Source organism: Myotis myotis, unplaced genomic scaffold, assembly GCF_014108235.1.
Source record: "Myotis myotis isolate mMyoMyo1 unplaced genomic scaffold, mMyoMyo1.p scaffold_m19_p_6, whole genome shotgun sequence".
Classification (NCBI taxonomy): Eukaryota; Metazoa; Chordata; class Mammalia; order Chiroptera; family Vespertilionidae; genus Myotis; species Myotis myotis.
In genome coordinates this window covers 76841994-76863742 of record NW_023416368.1, presented here as the reverse complement: position 1 = coordinate 76863742, position 21749 = coordinate 76841994, and the positions used below count along the sequence as shown (strand labels likewise).

The following is a 21749-nucleotide window of genomic DNA, read 5'->3' as shown; positions in this document are numbered from 1 at the left end:
GTATTTTTTGTTTTACACATTAATCCTTTCTTAGAATTGACAACTAACAACATTCATCCATAATAAAAAATGTCTTACAAACCTGTTATTTGTTCATTCATCAGCATTTGAGCATCTACTCTATGTCTGGGTTTGAAAGTGATGCAGACAAAAATCTTGGAATATAACTTGAAATACTCACTGTGCTTCATTTAAATGTTGCCCATCATAAAGACAATATGCTCAAATACATAATTTATTAATTCCATTATATATATTTAAAGTCATTTATTAATCAAATTGTTGATTTAGTTTATCCTATCCACTTAAAATTTTTTTTTCTATACGCTTATTAAAAATATATACTTAGTCTGACTGGCAGGGTTTGGTAGTTGAGTGCAGACCTATGAAACAGAAGGTCTCTGTTTGATTCCTGGTTGGGGCACATGTCCAGGTTGGGGGGGCTTGATCCCCAGTGAGGCACAGGCAGGAAGCAGCCAATCAATGATTCTCTCTATTCACTGATGTTTCTCTCCCTCTCCCTTCCTCTCTGAAATCAATAAAAATATATTTAAAAATAAAAAATAAGCATCTTTAGAAATATTGCCTTTCTCCAATTTCACACTTCATATATCAATTTTATTTAAACTCTAATGTACAATTTTGACATCAGTATCATTACATAATCTGCATTTGAGTCATCCAACAGTTTTCTGGGGCCATCACTACTTCTGTTTAAGTTATTTAGGATATGGAATTATTTTTATTTCTAACACTGTGTCCATCCAAAGGCACAATAATTTATTTGCATAAAATTGAGAGCTATTTTCACTTGACTTATAGATCAGCAGTCGCGAACTGGTGGTCCACTGACCACTGGTGGTCCGTAAGGTCTGAAAGGTTGGCGACTGCTGCTATAGATGACTATTCATGATGCCAAAACCTATATCCCAAATCTTTTTTTTAAATATATTTTTATTGATTTCAGAGAGGAAGGGAAAGGGAGAGAGAGATTGAAACATCCATGATGAGAGAACCACTGATCGGCTGCCTCCTGCATGCCTCCCACTGAGGACTGAGCCCACAACCCAGGCAGGTGCCCTTGATCAGAATTGAACCCGAGACCCTTCAAGTCTGCAGGGTGACGCTCTATCCACTGAGCCAAACCAGCTAGGGTCACAAAACAATCTTTAAGAAGCTTGTTTACATCAATAGGGGGTTAGGCTACACGCCCAGTAATAATAAATTTGTGTTAAATTTAATCCTTTCTTAACTAAATCTAACATGTGATCTCTGTAAGCAAAACTGCCTAACTTGGGTTATTTCGTTATTTTGGACTATGTGAAGGTCTTTCAAAATAAGGAAATAGTACACTCTGTAACATAAAATATTCCATAAGGCAGCGGGTCACCAACTGGTGGTCTGTGAGGTCCGAAAGGTTGGCAACCGCTGCCATAAGGAAACTTTCACTTAACACATTGTATGCGGGAAACGTATTTATACATTTTACGTTGACTGGTAGTAGAGCGCGGGACACGTATTAATACGTTTTTTATAGACTAGCGGTAGAATGCGGGTAACATATAAATACGTTTATTTTTATACTTTTTTATTGCTCTAAAGGGATGCTAACATGCAGATACACGAATTCCAAAGGACAAAATTTGGGTCTCTAACACATACAATGGTGAATTATGTATGTACTTCCAGGTATAACGGTAATCTATTCAACTGCAAAAATGGCCCACGCCACCTGTTAGCGCACAATAAAAACTACCCGCAAACAATGTGTTAAGGCAGTGGTTCTCAACCTTCTGGCCCTTTAAATACAGTTCTTCATGTTGTGACCCAACCATAAAATTATTTTTGTTGCTACTTCATAACTGTAATGTTGCTACTGTTATAAATCATAATGTAAATATCTGATATGCAGGATGGTCTTAGGCGACCCCTGTGAAAGGGTCATTCGACTGCCAAAGTGGTCGCGACCCACAGGTTGAGAACCGCTGACTCAAGGCAACCCCTTCTTTTGTGGGGTTGGAGAAGAATCCTACCATGTGATTAGGTATATAATGTACTTGGTTTTGCTTTGTTGTTTTTTTCTGTTTTTTTTTTAAATATATTTTATTGATTTTTTTTTTTTTATTGTTTAAAGTATTACAAATAGTAGTACATATGTCTCCTTTTTTTCCCCATTGAGAATTAGAAACATCGATGAGAAAGAAACATCAATCAACTGCCTCCTGCACACTCCCTACTGGGTATGTGCCCGCAACCAAGGTACATGCCTTTGACTGGAATCGAACCTGGGACCCTTGAGTCCACAGGCCGATGCTCTATCCACTGAGCCAAACCAGTTAGGGTGGTTTTGCTTTGTTTTTAATATGTTTTTATTTCTTAGAGAGAGAGAAAGGGAAAAGAAGATAGAAACACCCATGAGTGAGAACATCGATTGGCTGCCTCCTGCACGGCCCTCACCGGGGATCAAGCCCAAAACCTGGGCACATACCCTGAACAGGAATTGAATGGGCAACCTCTTGGTGCATGGGTCGTCGCTCAATCACTGAGGCACACCGGCTACCAGGGGTGGGCAAACTTTTTGACTCGAGGGCCACAATGTGTTCTTAAACTGGACCGGAGGGCCGGAACAAAAGCATGGATGGAGTGTTTGTGTGAACTAATATAAATTCAAAGTAAACATCATTACATAAAAGGGTATGGTCTTTTTTTTTTAGTTTTATTCATTTCAAATGGGCCGGATCCGGCCCATGGGCCGTAGTTTGCCCACGGCTGGGCTAGACTGTACTTAGTTGTCTAATGTTCCACAAAAGTCACGTAAAATATAATGGTACAGTTACCTTTAACCCTCTTGCCATGTTCAAAGCAACTTTTAAAATTGTGGCTGCTGGAAAAGGATCGTGGCTGTCTTTATTTCGTTCTTCGATTAAGTCATTTAGAGACTTTTCACCCCCGTATTCCATAGCAAGACATAGACTACCATCATTGGCTTCAGTGAAAGCACGATAACCTTAAAGAAACATAACATTTTCTACTAGAATAGGGAAGACAACAGTACTTACGTTTTTCATAGTACTGTGACTGAAAATGGACCTTGATTAACACTGACAAATATATAATGAAACAGCTATCTATCTATGTATATATAAAAGCCTAAGCAACCATTACGACGGAACAACCCGAATGACTGGTCGACCAGTCACTATGACGTGCACTGACCACCGGGGGCAGATGCTCAACGCAGGAGCTGCCCCCTGGTGGTCAGTGCACTCTCACAGCCAACCTCCTGCAGCCCCTACCCCCTGGCCAGCTGGCCCTGCCATCGGCCCCCCAATTATGCACAAATTCGTGCACTGGGCCTCTAGTTTATATATAAAAAAGCCTAAGCAACTGGCTGGTAGCTATAATGCACACTGACCACCAGGGGGCAGACGCTCAGCGCAGGAGGGGAAACCACAGGCATGGAAACATGGAACAGACTGATGATCGGGGGGCGGGGGGGGGGGGGCGCAGGAAGAGATTAACCAAAGATCTTATATGCATATTAGCGGCCCGGTGCACGGATTCGTGCACTGATGGGGTCCCTCGGCCTGGCCTGTGGGGATCAGGCAGAAACCAGCTCTCCAAGATGCCCTGAGGGGTCCCAAATTGCAAGAGGGCACAGGCCAGGTTGAGGGACCACACCAGTGCACAAATCTGTGCACTGGGCCTCTAGTTATTTATAAAATTAATTCAGTCATCTAATTTAAAATGCCTTCAGTTTTTACAAATAGTATCACAAATTAAAATTTTAAAATATCTTATGCATTCCTAAATATAACAGTTCGAGCCCTACTTATATCTAAATGAAGATCACTCTATATTCCTGAATTCTCCATAGTACCAGCATCATGACTATTTTTTTAAAATATATTTTTTAATATTTTTATTGACTTCAGAGAGGAAGGGAGACAGAGAGATAGAAACATCAATGATGAGAGAGAATCATTGATGGGCTTCCTCCTGCATGCCCCCTACTGGGGATCAAGCCTGAAACCCAGGCATGTGCCCCTGACCGGAATTGAACCCAGGACCCTTTAGTCACAGGCTGACGCTCTATCCACTGAGCCAAGGCAGCTAGGGCACGACTAACTATTCCCATGATTTTTTAAATTATTATTTTTTAAAATTTATCTTTACTGTTGAAATTATTAGATGTCCCCACTGACTCTCTCCATCCTGATTCTGCCTCCTCCCAGGCCTTGTCTATCCATGGGCTATGCATATACGCTTATAAGTTTATTGGTTAATCTCTTCCCCCCACCTCCTGCCTTCCCTCTGAAACAAGTCAGTCTGTTGCATGCTTTAATGTCTCTGGGTCTTTTTTGTTCATAGTTTATTTTGTTCATTAGATTCCATATATAAGTGATCCCACGATGCTTTAAATATATACTTAAGCATCTAAAAATGTAAACTAACTTTTATTTTAGAATGTTTACCTTAATTTGATTCTTACCAAACTCTACCACCATCCTCTTCATTTTTATTACTGAAAATGGTTAAGAAATTATATAAACTGTTTCTGATAAACAGAATAATATACAAGATCCTGCTACCAAATAAAATGTAAACTTACCTATAATATTTGGATGATGAAGGTTTTTCAAAATCTTAGCTTCATCAGTTAATCTCTTTTGATACATACTTTGATAATCACCATTACATTTAGAATTAATCTTTTTCACAGCCCAAGGAGAATGAGACAAGCCTCTTGGAGATCTTAAAAAAATAATCATAAAATGTATAAATAATAATAAACATAATACATTTATTTCCAAATGACTAACAAGAACTTCCAATTTTTGAAAAGGACTTGATAATTTGTTGTTTCATTTTAAATTTACAAAATTTTATACTATCAACACCTCTTCTACATTTCCTTTTCAATCTGGAAGATAAATAACTGATATATCTTGATTACAAGAGTAGTCTGATATCTATTGCTGGAAAGGAGGGCTAAAAAGAGAAAACTAGAAGAAAAAAGATGGATTGTCATAAATTTTAAACTTCAAAATTACTATTTTTAAATTTTTCTAATCAAGCATGTTGCACTACCAACTACTTATCAAACATTTAACCATATGTACCACAGAGAAGTTCTAAAATGCTAAATAATAAACACTAATCTCTAAGAAACAATTTAAATAAGAGACATACAAGAAACATTTGGCCCATATGTAATCGTCCATATAGCAGCAGACTGTTCTTCTCCAACAAATATTATGCCTCTCCACTAACCAATCCATCTCTACCTTCACTGAATACTTAAAGACATGAGCTTAAGGCAATAATAATAAAGATATAAATGAGAGAGAAAATGTAAACTGTGTTGATTATGGCTTAATATTTAAAGTGCAAATGTTTTGAGACCTAAATAAATAAACAGGTAAAACAAAATCAGAGAAATATTTACCTGACAAGGTAGCCATTTATTTATGAGTACAGCAAATTATGGAAGTAAAGTATATACAGCATATAGGCACAAAGGTTAGTAAAATAGCCTCAAAAGTTAAAGTTTATCTGTAAGAACACAACAACAGATTGAACTAAGAATCCATTTAGCTTTGTACTACCCTCATAAGCATACCTCTATGACTGCAGGACTTTTTCCTTCTTTAAATCAAAAAACATGTACTCAAAGGATCACTAGATTTCTTATTTCATATACATCTATCATTCATATGTTTGTCTACACTATTCTTATACCTCCAGTTTTAGATAACAAGAGCATTTGGGGATAATCTCATATCATCATCTTATGAAAAATATATTTTTTAAGTTTCAAGTTTTAACTCTTGAATGTTTAGAATTCAGTGACCAAGTCCATCCTTTACCTTTTCCATAAAATATCCTGATCTATATAATGATAAAAACTATTTATAAAATCTGAATAAAATACTTAATCAAGCTAAAAGTTAGTTTACTGAAAAGGCTAATAAAACAGAGATTGCACAAGGAAAAAAATAAAAGGAGGCACAAATAATATTGCAATAAAAAGTGAGGACATAACTATAGAAACAGCAGAGGTTAAAAATAAAAGTGAATAAAACTTTTAGTGGGCTGAAGTGGATCAAGGGGGTAGAAGGGGGACATATGTAATACTTTCAACAAATAAAGATTAAAAAATAATAAAACTTTTAAACAATAAATTTAAAAGACAAAATGGTCAAATTCTAAGGAAAAAAAATCTAAGAAAATTGATGAAAGAAGAAATTTAATCAGGATTTTAAAATCTTCCCACAAGAAATACAAAGCCTAGATAACTTTCCAGGTGAGTTTACTAAACTTTCAAGAGACCTAGCATTCAATTTTTCCCAAGGAATAGAAAGAAAAAGAGTTAAGAGCCTAGTATAAACTTAATTACAAAAATTAAACAGAGCCTGGCTGACGTGGCTCAGTGGTTGAGTGTTGACCTATGAACCAGGAGGTCACAGTTTAATTCCTGGTCAGGGCACATGCCCAGGTTGCGGGCTCGAACCCCAGTGGGTGCAGGAGGCAGCCAATGATTCTGTCTCATCATTGATGCTTCTATCTCTCTCTCCCTCTCCCTTCCTCTCTGAAATAAATAAAAAATATATAAGAAAAAAATTAAACAGAAACAGCAATAAAATGAAAACCACAGGTCAGTATCAATTATATCACAGATGCAAAAATTCTAAACAAATAGCAAACTAAATCTATCAGTATATATTTAAAAAATAATACATCAAAACTATGTTGGGTTTATTCTGGGGATGCAAACTTCATTTAACATTAAAAATATACTTTAGACCAGCGGTTCTCAACCTGTGGGTCGCGACCCCTTTGGAGGTCGAACGACCCTTTCACAGGGGTCACCTAAGATAATCCTGCATATCAAATATTTACATTATGATAACAGTAGCAACATTACAGTTATGAAGTAGCAACGACAATAATTTTATGGTTGGGTCACATCATGAGGAACTGTATTTAAAGAGCCAGAAGGTTGAGAACCACTGCTTTAGACCACTGATACCTTGAACATACATATACAATTTTGATCCCACTGAAGCCTCAGTCATGTAAAAAAAATGGATAGTTTAAGACATATACCCACCAACAAGGATGGAAATAACAAAGGAGACACAACAAACTTTTGGAAGCTAGAAAGCAGATGAAAATAAATGACAATAGGCCCCATGAACTTCTTGAACTTATTCATAAGCAGGTAGATTCCTAGATACCCTTCCTGATACTGTATCTCTAGGCAGTAGCCCATTCTCTGTCTGCTCAGTTTCTCAAGACTGAAAACTAGTTCTGAAAGGGGCTAAAGCAGAGGGTCTTTAGTTTGAGGTTTATTGGTAAAGTTGAATGCCTGTGAACATACAGGAACACAGTAATTCATGACCATATGCATACTAAATGCTCAATGAGTTTTCATATATGCTATCACCATCAAGATCAATATATAGAACATTTCTAGCACTCCCAAAAGACTTAGGATGCCATTTTAAAAAGGAAAACTTTCAGATAATTAGTTAAAAACAAAATAGACAAAAATGAAAAACTCAATAGAAGTATCAGAAGATGAGGTTGGGAAAATCTCTCAGAAAATAGAACAAAGAGAAAATAGGAAAATCAGGGAAAAAACAGAGATCAGTCCAGTAAGTAGAACATCCACATAAAGAATAGGAAGACAGGGGTGAAAAATGTCAGTAAAGAATTTTAAAAATAACTTCTTAAAAATTTAAGAACAGGAATTTTCAGAATGCCACACCTATGCATGTCACTGTGAAATTTCAGAACACTGGTGACAAATAAATATACAAAGTTCAGAACACTGGAAGGAATCCTATCTAATAAAAGAGTAATATACAAATTAACCATCACACCCTCACTCCATCAGTCCATCACAAAGAAGGCAGTGACCACGGAATTGGAGTGAGCAGGAGGCTTAGGTTGCCCCCGGCGATGGAAGAAGCCAAGCTTCCCGCCTGCCCTGGCCGGCCCTGAGCTCCACTCAAGGCTACAAAGTTTCAATTATAGAAGATAAATAAATCCCAGATACCTGCTTCCAGCTGGCCTGGCCTCCGCTCAAGGAGGGCTGGGAACATGGGTTGCCAGGGGCAACCCAGGCTTCAAGCCGAGACCAAGGCTACAAAATTTCAATTATAGAAGTTAAATAAATCCCAGATACCTGCTTCCAGCCTGGGGCCATGGCCAGCCTGAAAATGGCCATCAGACGCTCACCCAGGCTGGCCAGGCACCTCAGTAGGGCCCCCCACCCTGAAGGGGCTGTGGCCAGCCTGAAAACGGCCATAAGCCCCTCACCCAGGTTGGCCACACTCCCATGGGATGAGGGTCCCCACTGTGGGCCTTGACCAGCCTGAAAACAGCCATCAGCCCCTCCCCCATGCTGACCAGGCACCCCAGTGGGGACCCCCACCCTGAAGGTGGTGTGACCAGCCTGCAAACAGCCATCAGCCCCTCACCCAGGCTGGCCAGGCACCCAGTAGGGACCCCCACCCTGAAGGGGGTATGGCCAGTCTGAAAACGGCCCTCAGCCCCTCACCCAGGCTGGCCAGGCACCCCACCCAGTAGGGACCCTCACCCTGAAGGGGGTGTGGCCAGCCTGAAAACAGCCCTCAGCCCCTCACCCAGGCTGGCCACACCCCCATGGGCTGAGGGTCCCCACTAGGGGGCTTGACCAGCCTGCAAATAGCTATCAGCCCCTCACCCAGGTTGGCCAGGCACCCCAGAGGGGACCACGACCCTGAAAAGGGTGTGGCCAGCCTGAAAACAGTCCTCAGCCCCTCACCCAGGCTGGCCAGGCACCCCAGCAGGACCCCAACCCTGATCCGGGACACCCTTCAGGGCAAACCAGCCAGCCCCCACCCATGCACCAGGCCTCTATCCTATATAATAAAAGGGTAATATGCAAATTGACCCTAATAGCAGAACGACTGGGAATGACTGGTCACTATGACACACACTGACCAGCAGGGGGCAGACGCTCAATGCAGGAGATGCCCCCTGGTGGTCAGTGCGCTCCCACAGGGGGAGCTCTGCTCAGCGACAAGCCAGGCTGACAGCTGCCAACACAGCGGTGGTGGCAGGAACCTCTCCCGCCTCCTCAGTAGCGCTAAGGATGTCCAACTGCAGCTTAGGCCTGCTCCCCGCTGGCAAGTGGACATCCCCCGAGGGCTCCCAGGCTGCCAGAGGGATGTCTGACTGCCAGCTTAGGCCCGATCCCCCCGGGAAGTGGGCCTAAACCAGCAGGTTGACATCCCCTGAGGGGTCCCAGACTGCGAGAGGGCACAGGTTGGGCTAAGGAACCCCCCCCCCCCCAGTGCACAAATTTTTGTGCACTGGGCCTCTAGTAGATAACATAAAACAGGTAACAAAAGAAACGGCAATCAGAAAGGCTTCAGAATTCTCAGCAGCAACATTGCAGGCTAACAGATAATGGAACAATGTCCTCAAAGTTGTGGAGGAAAATTATGTCCAAACAAGAATTCTGGCCCAGAAAAACAAAAAGAGCCATTCCAGTATTAGTGTAGAATGAAAACATTTTAGAAATGCCAATTCTCAAAAATGCATCTCCTGTGGCCCTAGCCGGTTTGGATCAGTGGATAGAGCGTCAGCCTGTGGACTAAAGGATCCCACGTTCGACTCTAGACAAGGGCACATGCCCAGGTTGCAGGCTCGATCCCCAGTAGGGGGCGTGCAGGAGGCAGCCAATCAATGATTCTCTCTCATCATTGATGTTTCTATCTCTCTCCCATCCTCTCTGAAATCAATAAAAATATACATTTTTTTAAATGTACCTCTGTGTACTTTTTCATATGGAGCTACCAAATGTCCTCAAACAAAACAAGATGTAAACCAAGAAATAGTAAGACATGAGGTACAGAACAACAGAAGATCCAATTCACCTGAGAAACAAAGGCAATCTCCAGGTTACCAGGAGAGGAAAATCCCAGGCTGACAGGGACACATTACAAGGAGTAGTAGAATCAGTCAGGGACTGCTACTTTTCAATCAGCCACCATATGAAGCTTTTTGATTGTTATATACAGTAGAACTTTATTAACAACACACTTTACATTTAAAGACAATTTTTTAAGAAAGGGGAAAAAAATGAGACTAGCCATGAGTCTACAAAAAATTTTTTCTTTCAAAATAACTTAGATGACTGAGTTTTTATTCACTAAAAAACACATGTTCACAAAACAGCACACAAACACAAAAGGAGTGTTTAAGTGGCCAAAATGCTTCGAGACACCCACTTACATATTATTGCTATGCTATTCTCAATTAATTAGCTTTATATTAAAGAAAGCATTTCTATCTAGAAACAATATAAACCTAAAAACATATTGTGTTAGTCAGGCTGCTTCCCTTCCCATAAAGCCAAGGAAAAATTATAAGGTAGATTACTGTTCCTTTAATAATTAATTAGGAGAAAAGTTAAAAGAAATGTATACCAGGTAGAGAGCTCTGGTAAAGTTATAAAAGGTTCTGAGACTGAATATAGCAGGATCAGGAACATACCTCAAATCTAAATACTTGAATTTTCCTTTGTCTCCAAGTACAGTTGAACTATGGTTCCATGTAAAAAGGTTAATCTAAAATCGTGTACTCACCTTTTCATAAGGTAGACATTTACCCCTGTGCCATAGCCAAGCTTCTGCATAAATGGAGAGGCAGGAATTTTTATACATGGAGTTGAACATAACACTAAGTGTCAGAAAGAATTAAAAATTAGTATTTGAAAAGACTTCTGCAAATGCATCTGAACATTTGCAATACACTATTGTTAAGAGTATTAATTGGCATAATCTTTTGGAGAGCAATTTGACACTATCCACCCTAATTTTAAATGGAGACCCCTTGGTCAAGTCTACTTTTGGAGTTCTATCTTACAGTAACACTGAAGCTTGTTTTTATATGGTCCAGAAGTTAAGAAATGTTTTTGAAAGCGTTGATTAAAAGAAACACACACACAAAAACAGGTAAAATAAGAATATACAATAGTGTTTCTGTGTGGCCAACAAAGTCTAAAGTCTAAACTATTTACTATCTGGCCCTTTACAAATAGTTTGCCAACACCTCAGTACAGCATGTGCCCAAAGACATCATACACATACATGTATGCAAGCATATATATTTGAATATTAGAGGCCCAGTGCACAAATTCGTGCACCAGTGGGGTCCCTCGGCCTGGCCTGTGGCATCGGGCCGAAACCAGCTCTCCGACATCCCCCAAGGGGTCCCGAATGCGAGAGGGCGCAGGCCAGGCCGAGGGACCCCACCGGTGCACAATCAGGGCCGGGAAGGAATGTGGGAGGTTGGCCAGCTGGGGAGGGACTATGGGAGGGCTCTAGGGCATGTCCGGCCTGTCTCACTCAGTCCCAATCAGCCGGACCCCAGCAGCAAGCTAAACCCTGGTGGTTAGTGCATGTCATAGCAACTGGTCGACTGGTCAACTATCTGCCCCCTGGTGGTCAGTGCACATCCTAGCGAGCAGTTGGGCGGCCTAGCATATCATTATCATATTATGCTTTGGTTGAACGGCCGACCGGTTGACCGGACACTTAGCATATTAGGCTTTTATTATATAGGATTGGGATTCACTTTTGTGGCTGCAGAAAAACACCCCTTAGTAATAATCATTAGTCATAATTATAGTACATCTATATTACAAAACATTATATAGTCATAAAAAAAGATAAAATATAGAAGTCTTATTTTTGCTAGTGAATAATTAACTTCCCTTGGAATTGCCATCTAGAAAACTTGACAAAATATAACAGTTTTCATATACCTGACAATAGGCAGAGCAGGATTGTGATCTTTGAGAGAAGAGAAACAAATGGGGGGATCCCTATCGTTACCCTAACTTACTGCTAAAAAGCAGTTTCTAGACAAAGCACAAAGAAACAGTGCTCAGAGGTCTTGTCAAGTTGAGGAGAGAGATGTCATAGGTCAAGGAAACCTAAATAGCTAGAATTTATGGAGCAGAGAACTAAAGAGGAAGCCACAAAATAAGAAAGCTCCAGAGATCTAAAAAGAGATCTATCTCCCTTTAAGCATTTGACTAAATACTTTCTGTACAAATAATGGACATGATTCCCCAAAGCTGGAGAAACAACCAAACCCAAGTAATAGGCTAAATCATGATGGAGATTACACAGGTCTAGGAATAGTTCACTTACGATCAGCCAGAGTGTAGTAACTCTAACACAGGGCATTGAATAAAGTCCTTTAAGCAGTGGTTCTCAACCTTCCTAATGCCGCGACCCTTTCATACAGTTCCTCATGTTGTGGTGACCCCCAATTTCATTGTTACAAATTGAACATAATTAAAGCATAGTGATTAATCACAAAACAATATATAATTATATATGTGTTTTCCAATGGTCTTAGGCGACCCCTGTGAAAGGGTCGTTCGACCCCCAAAGGGGTTGCGACCCACAGGTTGAGAAACGCTGCTCTAAAGGGTCATGACTTAGTAGTGCAGCTAAATTTTAGCCTAAGGAAAAAAATTAGAACAAAGCCTAAAAGCAAGACTCAAAAGAAAAAAGCCAATGTGCAGGAAACTTAACTGCAGGTTCAGCACAACAAAATCACACACCCTTCAAAGGAATAAAGTTCAGCACTTAACCATGTAAAATCTCTCACAGCCAATAAAAAATTACCAGGTATGAAAGAAGCAAGAAAATATGACCCTTTCCAGGAGAAAAATAAACCAATAGAAACATACAGATATAGAAGTAGCAGATAAAAGCCTTAACATATAAATCTTAAAAAATACACTAATGATGTAAAGGAAAATGTGAGCATAACAAATTAAGACAGAAAAATTAAAAAAGATCCTAATGAACTTAAGAGAAATGAAAAATACAAAGGATAAGAATGATACCATCTTAGAGCAAAAGGTCACTAAATTTTAAGACAAAACAACAAAAAATATCAAAAATGAAGCACAGCCCTACCTGGTTTGGCTCAGTGGATAGAGCATCAGCCTGCGGAATGAAGGGTCCCAGGTTCGATTCCAGTCAAGGGCACATGCCTGGGTTGCAGGCTCAATCCCCAGCAGGGGGCATGCAGGAGGCAGCCGATCAATGATTCTCTCTCATCATTGATGTTTCTCTCTCTCTCCCTCTCCCTTCCTCTCTGAAATCAATAAAAATATATTTTTTTAAAAAAATGAAGCACAGAGAAAAATATTAGGAAGAAAAATAAGGATATCACCAATTTGCTATGGACAATAAAAAAATAGATTTAAATCCAACCATAGAGAATTACATTAAATGTAAATGGTCTACACAGTGTTATCCAATAGAACTTCCTGTCATGATGGAAATGTGACTAGTATAACTAAGAAACTAAATTTATAATTTTATTTAGTTTTAATTCATTTGAATCTAAATTTAAATAGCCACATGTAGACAGTGACTAAACAGTCCAATATAAGGCAGAAGTTGACATGATAAAACCAAAACAAGACATAAGTAACTACATGCTGTGTAATAAACTCACTTTAAATATAAAGACACAAATAGGTTAAAAGTAAAGGGTTGTAAAACATAATATTCAAACACTAATCAAACTGGAGTGGTTCAATTAATATCACATAAAGTGAACTTAGAAGAGAGTACATCATCAGATAAATAAAAACAATTCATATCAGTAAGGGGGTAAATTCATCAAAGAATAAACCTTCCTAAATGTATATGTACCTAATAACAAGTTTCAAAAAATGTAAAACAAGTGATAGAATGGAAAGAAAAAAATAGACAAATCAAGCCCAGCTGATATGGCTCAGTGGTTGAGCATCAACACATGAAATAAGAAGTCACTGGTTCCATTCCCAGTCAGGGCACATGCCTGGGGGTTGTGAGCTTGATCCCCAGTGTGGGCGTGTAGGAGGCTGCCAATCAATGTTTCTCTCACTGATGTTTCCCTCTCACTTCCTCTCTCTCTGTAAAAACATATTTTAAAAAATAGACAAATCCACAATTGTAGTTGAAGATACACCTCTCTCAGTAACAGAATAGACAGAAAATCAACAGGGATACAGAAGACCTGAACTTGTTCAACGTAAGTCAACTAGATTGGCCTCATTGATATTTATGTAACACTATACCAAAAAACAGTAGAAAATGTGATCTTTTCAATTGCATGAAACATTCACCAAGATAAACTGATCAAGGAAGAAAAATCAGTACCAGAAATCAAAAAGATATCACCACAGACCCTGCTGACATTACTGACATTAAAAGGGTAGTAAAAGTATGTCATAAATAACTTTATGCCCATAAATTTGACAACTTAGATTACAGGGGTGGGCAAACTTTTTGACTCAAGGGCCACAATGGGTTCTTAAACTGGACCGGAGGGCTGGAACAAAAGCATGGATGGAATGTTTTTGTGAACTAATATAAATTCAAAGTAAACATCATTACATAAAAGGGTACGGTCTTTTTTTTTTTAGTTTTATTCATTTCAAACGGGCTGGATCCGGCGGGCCGTAGTTTGCCCACGCTGACTTAGAATAAACAAATTCCTTGAAAAACACTAACAAAGTTTACACAAGAAGAAATAGATAACTTGAATAGCCCAATATCAATTAACTGTGAAGTCACAGTTAAAATCTTCCTATAAAGAAGATTTTAACTGTGAAGTCACAGTTAAAATCTTCCTATAAAGAAGATTTTAGTACTCAATGATTCCAAGGCTAAGGATGGGAAAAAAGTAAGTATTAGTCTGGAGAGCTGTAGCTAAACATCCAGGAAAACTAGACAAATTTAGGACTCAGTTCAATTCATAGGTAAAAAATAAAACTTCAAAACAATTGGAGATTTAAAATGGCAGCAGAGTAGGAGGGTTCTGCATGGACATGCTCCCAGGAACAAGCTGGAATTGCAAGTGAAATACGGAAAGGCTTCCTGAATAATCAATGGAAAACTCACAGGAGAGAACCCTGATACCCAAGGACCAAAGGTGGAGACCGTATAGAGACTGATAGGAGGGGCAGAGGCGCTAGAGGACTGGTGGGGCACCCAAAGATGGCAACTGAAGTCCCGGAGAGATATCTCAGCTGTGGGGGGGGGGTGCCACTGAGAACTCTGGGATCTAATCCCGAAGTTGGGCTCCCTAGCAGAGAGCACCAAAACTGAGGAGGGTACCCACATCTAGCTGTGAAAAGCAGTGGGATGTTGTCTGCCAAGGAGTGGCAGCTAAAAGTTCGGGCACCCTCTTAAAGAGCCAACGCACAAAAATTCCCTGAGCCACCCACCTTGTGCTCTGGCAGAGGGACGGTGAAGTGGACTGGAGCTGTAAGAGCAGAACTCATGACTGGGGACTCGGGGGACAGAGCTCAGAAGGCAGACACCCCAAGTTTCCTGGGCTGTGTAATTCCCTCACACTGTGGAGGACATCTTTCCCACATAGACATCTGCCTTGCCTTGGGGGAAGAGTCTTGCCACACCTGAGGACCATTGCCTGGCTGGGGGCAATTCAAGTCAGAATCCTACTAGTCTGTGGACAGAGGCAGTCTCTGGAGGTTTGGAGTCTTTGCCTGATCTAATAAGTCAGAAACAACCTTTAACACTATCCTGCACTAGAGATTGAGAGGTATAGAGGATCTATCTAAAACATAGTCACAAACCCAAAGAGACAACCAAACTGAGGAAACAAAGAAAGAACCCCCAAATGAAAGAACTAGCGAATTCTCCAGAAAAAGAGATAAATAAATGAAAGAGATAAGAAATTTATCTGAAACAGAATTCAGAGTAATGATGTTAAAAATGCTCAACAAGCCCTAACCGGTTTGGCTCAGTGGATAGAGCATCAGCCTGCAGACTCAAAGGTCCCAGGTTCGATTCCGGTCAAGGGCATGTGCCTTGGTTGTGGGCGCATCTCCAGTGGGGAGTGCGCAGGAGGCAGCTGATCGATGTTTCTCTCTCATCGATGTTTCTAGCTCTCTATCCCTCTCCCTTCCTCCCTGTGAAAAATCAATAAAATATATTAAAAAAATAAAAATAAATAAAAATGCTCAACAATATGAAAAAAGATATAGTAACTATGAAAAAAGAACAGTCTGAGATAAAGAATGACATAACACAAATAAAGAACATATTGGAAGGAATACACAGCAGATTAGGGGAAGCTGTGGATCGAATCAGTGAATTAGAAGACAGAGTTGAAAATATCACTCAATTAGAGAACCAGAAAGAAAAAACAATTAAAAAACAGGACCGCCTAAGGGAGCAGTGGGACAATGTGAAACGTAACAATATTAGAATAGTATGAATGCCAGAAGAGGCAAAAAGGGAGAAAGGAATAGAGAAGGTGTTTGAAGAAATAATGATAGAAAACTTCCCTAACCTGGAAAAGGAAAAAGTCACACAAGTTCACCAAGAGGCACAGAGAACTCCAAACAAGAAGAACCCAAACAGACCCACACCCAGACACATCATAATATCATAATTAAAACGCCAAAAATTAAAGACAAATGGAGACTTTTAAAGACAGCAAAAGAAAAGAAAGTTGTTGCCTACAAAGAAGTTCTCATAAGGCTGACACCTGATTTCTCATCAGAAACTTTACAGGCCAGAAGGGAATGGCATGAAGTACTCAAGGTAATGGAAAGCAAGGATCTGAGACCAAGATTACTATATCCAGCAAGGCTATCATTCAAAATAGACGGTCAAATAAACAGCTTCCCAGACAAAAAAAGACTAAAGGAGTTCATCACCACCAAGCTAGCATTACAAAAATGCTAAAGGGATTGCTGTAAGAGAATGCTGAGAAGAAACAGAGAGAGAAACCTAGCCATACAAAATTAAAATGGCTATAAATAAGTAGTTCTCAATAATAACCCTCTAAATGTAAATGAATTAAATACTCCAATCAAAAGGTGTAGGGTAGCTGAATGGATACAAAAACATGATCCAATCATATGCTGTCTACAAGAGACCCACCTCAAAACAAAAGACACACAGGATGAAAGTGAAGGGGTGAACAAAAAATTTCCATGCAAATGGAAAAGATAAAAAAGCTGGAGTAGCAATATTCATATCCAACAAAATAGACTTTAAATGCATCATGCTAAGTGAAATAAGCAAGTTGGAGAAAAATAAATATCATATGATCTCACTCATTTGTGGAATATAATGAACAACGTAAACTGATGAACAAAGATAGTGTCAGAGGAGAAAAAAAAGTATTCTAGAATATAATAGAAATAATCCTGTTATTTGCAGATTTTTAATATTTCCTACAACTTCTGTGATATCATACTATGTTAGTACAGTTTTGGTAATATTATTATACTTAAAATCCTTTTATTCTTTACATATTAATGTTTATTGCATGTAATCTATATCCTATCTAATAAAAGAGAAACATGGTAATTAGCATACGACTGCTACCCTTCCCATTGGCTAATCAGGGCGATATGCAAATTAACTGCAGCCAAGATGGCGGCCGGCAGCCAGGCAGCTTGAAACTAACATGAGGCTTGCTTGCTTCAGTGACGGAGGAAACCAACGTTCCCCACCTGCCTTGCCAGCCTCTGAGCCTGCAGTTTGAAACATTGTAACAAATACAGAAGCTAAACAAAACCCCAGAAACCTGCTTTCAGCGAGCCAGGATCTCAGAGCTGGAGATATACATTGTTTCGACTATAGAACGCAAACAAACCAGATACCTGCTTTCAGCAGCAGAGGCCTAAGAGCTGGAGCCTCAGAGCTAAAGCTGACCCAGAATTTAAAAAAAAAGAAAAAAAGGAGCAGTTGGGAGCTTCCATCACCCACCAGCCTGAAAACAGCCCTCAGCCCCTCACCCAGACTGGCCAGGCACCCCAGTGGTGACCCCCACCCTGAAGGATGTGTGACCAGCTGCAAACAGCCATCATCCCCTCACCCAGGCTGGCCAGGCACCCCAGTGGGGACCCCCACCCTGATCCAGGACACCCTTCAGGGCAAACCAGTCAGCCCCACCCATGCACCAGGCCTCTATCCTATATAGTAAAAGGGTAATATGCCTCCCAACACCGGGATCAGCGTGACAGAGGGCAGTGCCCAAACCCCCTGATTGCCCTGTGGCTCTGTGTGTGACAGGGGGCGGGGCCACAACCTCCCTATCTGCCCTGCTCTGTTCGTGACAGGGGAAGGCGCCCCAACCACCCTGATGGGCCCCCCTGATCGGCCCTGCTCTGTGTGTGACAGGGTGCAGTGCCCCAACCCCCCCGCCCCCACGGGCCCTGCTCTGTGTGTGATGGGGTAGAGCCATAACCTCCCCATCGGCCCTGCCCTGAGTGTGACAGTGGCGGCGCCCCAACCCCCTGATCGGCCCTGCTCTGTGGGTGATAGGGGGCGGCGCCCCAACCCCCTGATCTGCCCTGCTGTATGTTTGACAGGGGGCGGTGCCCCAACTCCCCTATCGGCCCTACTCTGTGAATGACAGGGGGGAGCTCCCCAACCCCCTGATCGACCCTGCTCTGTGCGTGACAGGGGGGAGCTCCCCAACCCCCTGATGGGCCCTGCTCTGTGCGCGACAGGGGGGAGCTCCCCAACCCCCTGATCGACCCTGCTCTGTGTGTGACAGGGTAAGGAACCCCAACCACCCTGATGGGCCCTGCTCTGTGCGTGACAGGGGGTGGCACCGCAACCTCCCTATCGACCCTGCCTTGAGTTGACAGGGGGCGGTGCCCCAACCGCCCAATCGGCCCTACCCTGAGCATGACTGAGGGTGGCATCGCAAACTCCCAATCCGCCCTGCTCTGTGCATGACAGGGGGCGGCGCCCCAACTCCCCAATCGGCCCTGCTCTGAGCCCGACCAGGGGCTGCACCTAGGGATTGGGCCTGCCCTCTGCCACCCAGGAGCAGGCCTAAGCCAGCAAGTCGTTATCTCCCGAGGGGTCCCAGACTGCGAGAGGGCACAGGCCGGGCTGAGGGACCCCCCCCCCCCCCAGTGCACAAATTTTTGTGCACCGGGCCTCTAGTATGTATATAAACGCCTAATATGCAAAGTGTCCCTTCTGGAGTTTGACCAACCAGGAGTTCAATTGTTTGCTATGACATGCGCTGACCACCAGGGGTCGGCGCAGAAAGAAGGAAGGCCCTGGCCAGCAGTTGGAGAATTTCCTGCACTGGGCCTCTAGTATTATTATATGTAAGATCATTTTTCTTGAATAACTGGTGTTTATTGCATGTAACATTATCATATTTAAAATCGTTTTTCTTGAGATATTGTTTATTGTATGTAACATTATTATATTTAAGATCGTTTTTCTTAAGATATTAATATAATATTAAAATAAACTGAAGAAAAAAAAACTTCCTATAAAGAAAACTTCAGGCCCACATGGCTTTACTGGTGAATTCTACCATTTAAAGAAGAAATATATTACTTCTACATATACTCTTCAAGAAAAGGGAACACTTCCCATCTTACTTTATGAATACAGAATACCCTGATACCAAAACTAGACAGGCATTCCAAAAAAACCCAAAAAACAGCAACAGTCCAATATCCCTCTTGAACACAGAAAATATTAGCAAAGTGAATCAAGCAATATATAAAATACCTCATGACTAAATTGGCTTTACCTCAGGAGTGAAAGTTTGGTTTAACATTTTAAAATTAACAGAATTTACCATATTGACAGACTAAAAAATAAAACTATCCCAATAGATTCTGAAAAGTTCAACATACATTCACGATAATCAGGAATAAAGGAAATCAGGTCATGGCCAGGATGACCATTTCCTGGCCTATAAAGTAAGTCTAATTTGTTAAGATCAACATTATAAAGAGGCCTTAATCTAAATTTGTGGGTGGTAATTAAAGCATCAAACTACAGTTCTAATAACAATAACAATGAAAAAAGGTTTTACTAGTATACCTATCTTACCAGATTTTCTTTTTTCAGATAATTTGCTTGGTGTCTTAAAATTATTGATTTCTTCCATTGTAATAATCAATCTAGGTCCTATGATAAAAATAAATTGAAAGTTACATTGCAGTTATAAAGAACACAACTCTAATTCATTAAGAAAAACCTCCTATAGTAGCTCTCATTTTATCATATTAAGCATTAAATTTGAGAACTGAAAAAGATCATGATCTAGTCCACGCCTCCCTTCTCCAGCACGGGAGCCTCTTAGACACCTGGACCATGGACCCCAGGGAATGCTCCTGATGGTCTGGAGGAATATGCATCTGTAGAGACAACTACAAATGCACAGCTTGCAACTGTAAAACATGTTGAAAAAGCCACTGCTCCTCCAGCCCCCTCAAGTGTGCCTAGGGCTGCATCTGCAAAGGAGGCTCCAGCAAGTACAGCTGCTGCCATTGAAATGCAACCGTTGTGCAGAGGGTGTGGCCTGGGAAGCTTCTGTACAGTGCATTAGCTGAGAAGATTGTGCTTTTTATATATTTGCCCCAATGAGGTGCTGGTGACATTCATGTAAATTGCTTGGAGCAATAAAGTTTTCACTCATGGTAAAAAAATATTTTTAAAAAAGAAAAATATCTAGTCCAATTTTATTTACATGAGAAATGAGAAAACTGAAACCCAGACAGGTACAATTCCTTACCCAAGGCCATACTATTAGTGAAAGATTTTTTCTGTTGTCTTTTTTTTTATATATAGTTTTTTGGTTTTTTTTTTATTTTAGAGAGGAAGGGAGAGAGAGATAGAAACACTGATGAGAGAGACACATCCATCGACTGCTTCCTGAGCTACCCCTACTAGGGATCGCGCTCACAACCCAATCAAACCCAGCAGAGAGAAAGAAACATAGATGTGTCTCACTTGTGATATGTTGTCTCCTGCACAAGGCGGGGGCCAGGATTGAGCCTGCAACTAAGGCACGTTTTGTCTTAATTAAAAATATATGAAGTTGGTTAAAAAAAATCGCCACTACAAAAAGTTAAAGAGTCAATCTCCTTCTCACACTTCCTAATAGTTAACAGGTCTTTCACACCCTTTAAAGAAATTGTCTATGCAAACAGCATTATTTATAGCAGCCCAAAAAAAGGGAACAGAAATATCCAACAGGTGATGAATAAATAGGTAATTCCATTTACACGAAATGTCCAGAATAGGCAAATCCAGACAAAAATAGCTTAGCAGCTGCCAGGGGGTTAGGAGGAAGGGAGGAAGTGGGTGTGGGGCTTCTTTTGGGGGTGATGAAAATGTTCTAAATTAGGTAGTGGTTGAATATATTCAACAATGGGATTGAGTCTATCACTGAATTATATACTTTCTTTTTTTTTTATTGCTTACAGTATTACAAAGGGTATTACATATGTGTGAATTATATACTTTCAAAGGATGAATTTTATGCTGCGTGAATTACATCTCAATTAGCTATTATAAAAATCGTCTATGCAAATAAAATGTACATACTGCACATACATGCAAGTTAATCCGGGCTTTCTATTTCTTCCATAACATATTTCTTATAGAACCTTTTTTACTAATAAATTAATTTTTCTTTTTTAAAAAATAGTGAGGTTTCGCCGAACCGGTTTGGCTCAGTGGCTAGAGCGACGGCCTTCGGACTGAAGGGTCCCAGGTTCGATTCCCGTCAGGGGCATATACCTTAATTGCGGGCGTATCCCCAGTGGGGGGGTGCAGGTTTCTAACTCTCTATCCCTCTCCCTTCCTCTCTGTAAGAAATCAATAAAATATATTTTAAAAAATAGTGAGGTTTCATATTATTCGTTACTT

The 21749-nt window shown here is 40.7% G+C and overlaps 1 protein-coding gene and 1 pseudogene across 3 annotated transcripts in view; one reads left to right on the top strand and one right to left on the bottom strand.

The window, feature by feature from the left end:
• PBK (PDZ binding kinase) overlaps positions 1 to 21749 on the bottom strand; it is a 44688-nt gene that overhangs the window by 15418 nt on the left and 7521 nt on the right. For all 3 annotated transcript variants that reach the window (XM_036314175.1, XM_036314173.1, XM_036314174.1), the window contains exons 2-5: positions 19926 to 20003; positions 10644 to 10737; positions 4613 to 4755; positions 2838 to 3007 (exon numbers count right to left, since the gene is read on the bottom strand). In XM_036314175.1, coding sequence (XP_036170068.1) covers positions 2838 to 3007; positions 4613 to 4755; positions 10644 to 10737; positions 19926 to 19983 — 465 coding nt within the window. In that variant the 5' untranslated portion in view covers positions 19984 to 20003. The remainder of the gene's footprint in view (positions 1 to 2837; positions 3008 to 4612; positions 4756 to 10643; positions 10738 to 19925; positions 20004 to 21749) is intronic.
• LOC118658512 lies at positions 20190 to 20369 on the top strand (annotated as a pseudogene).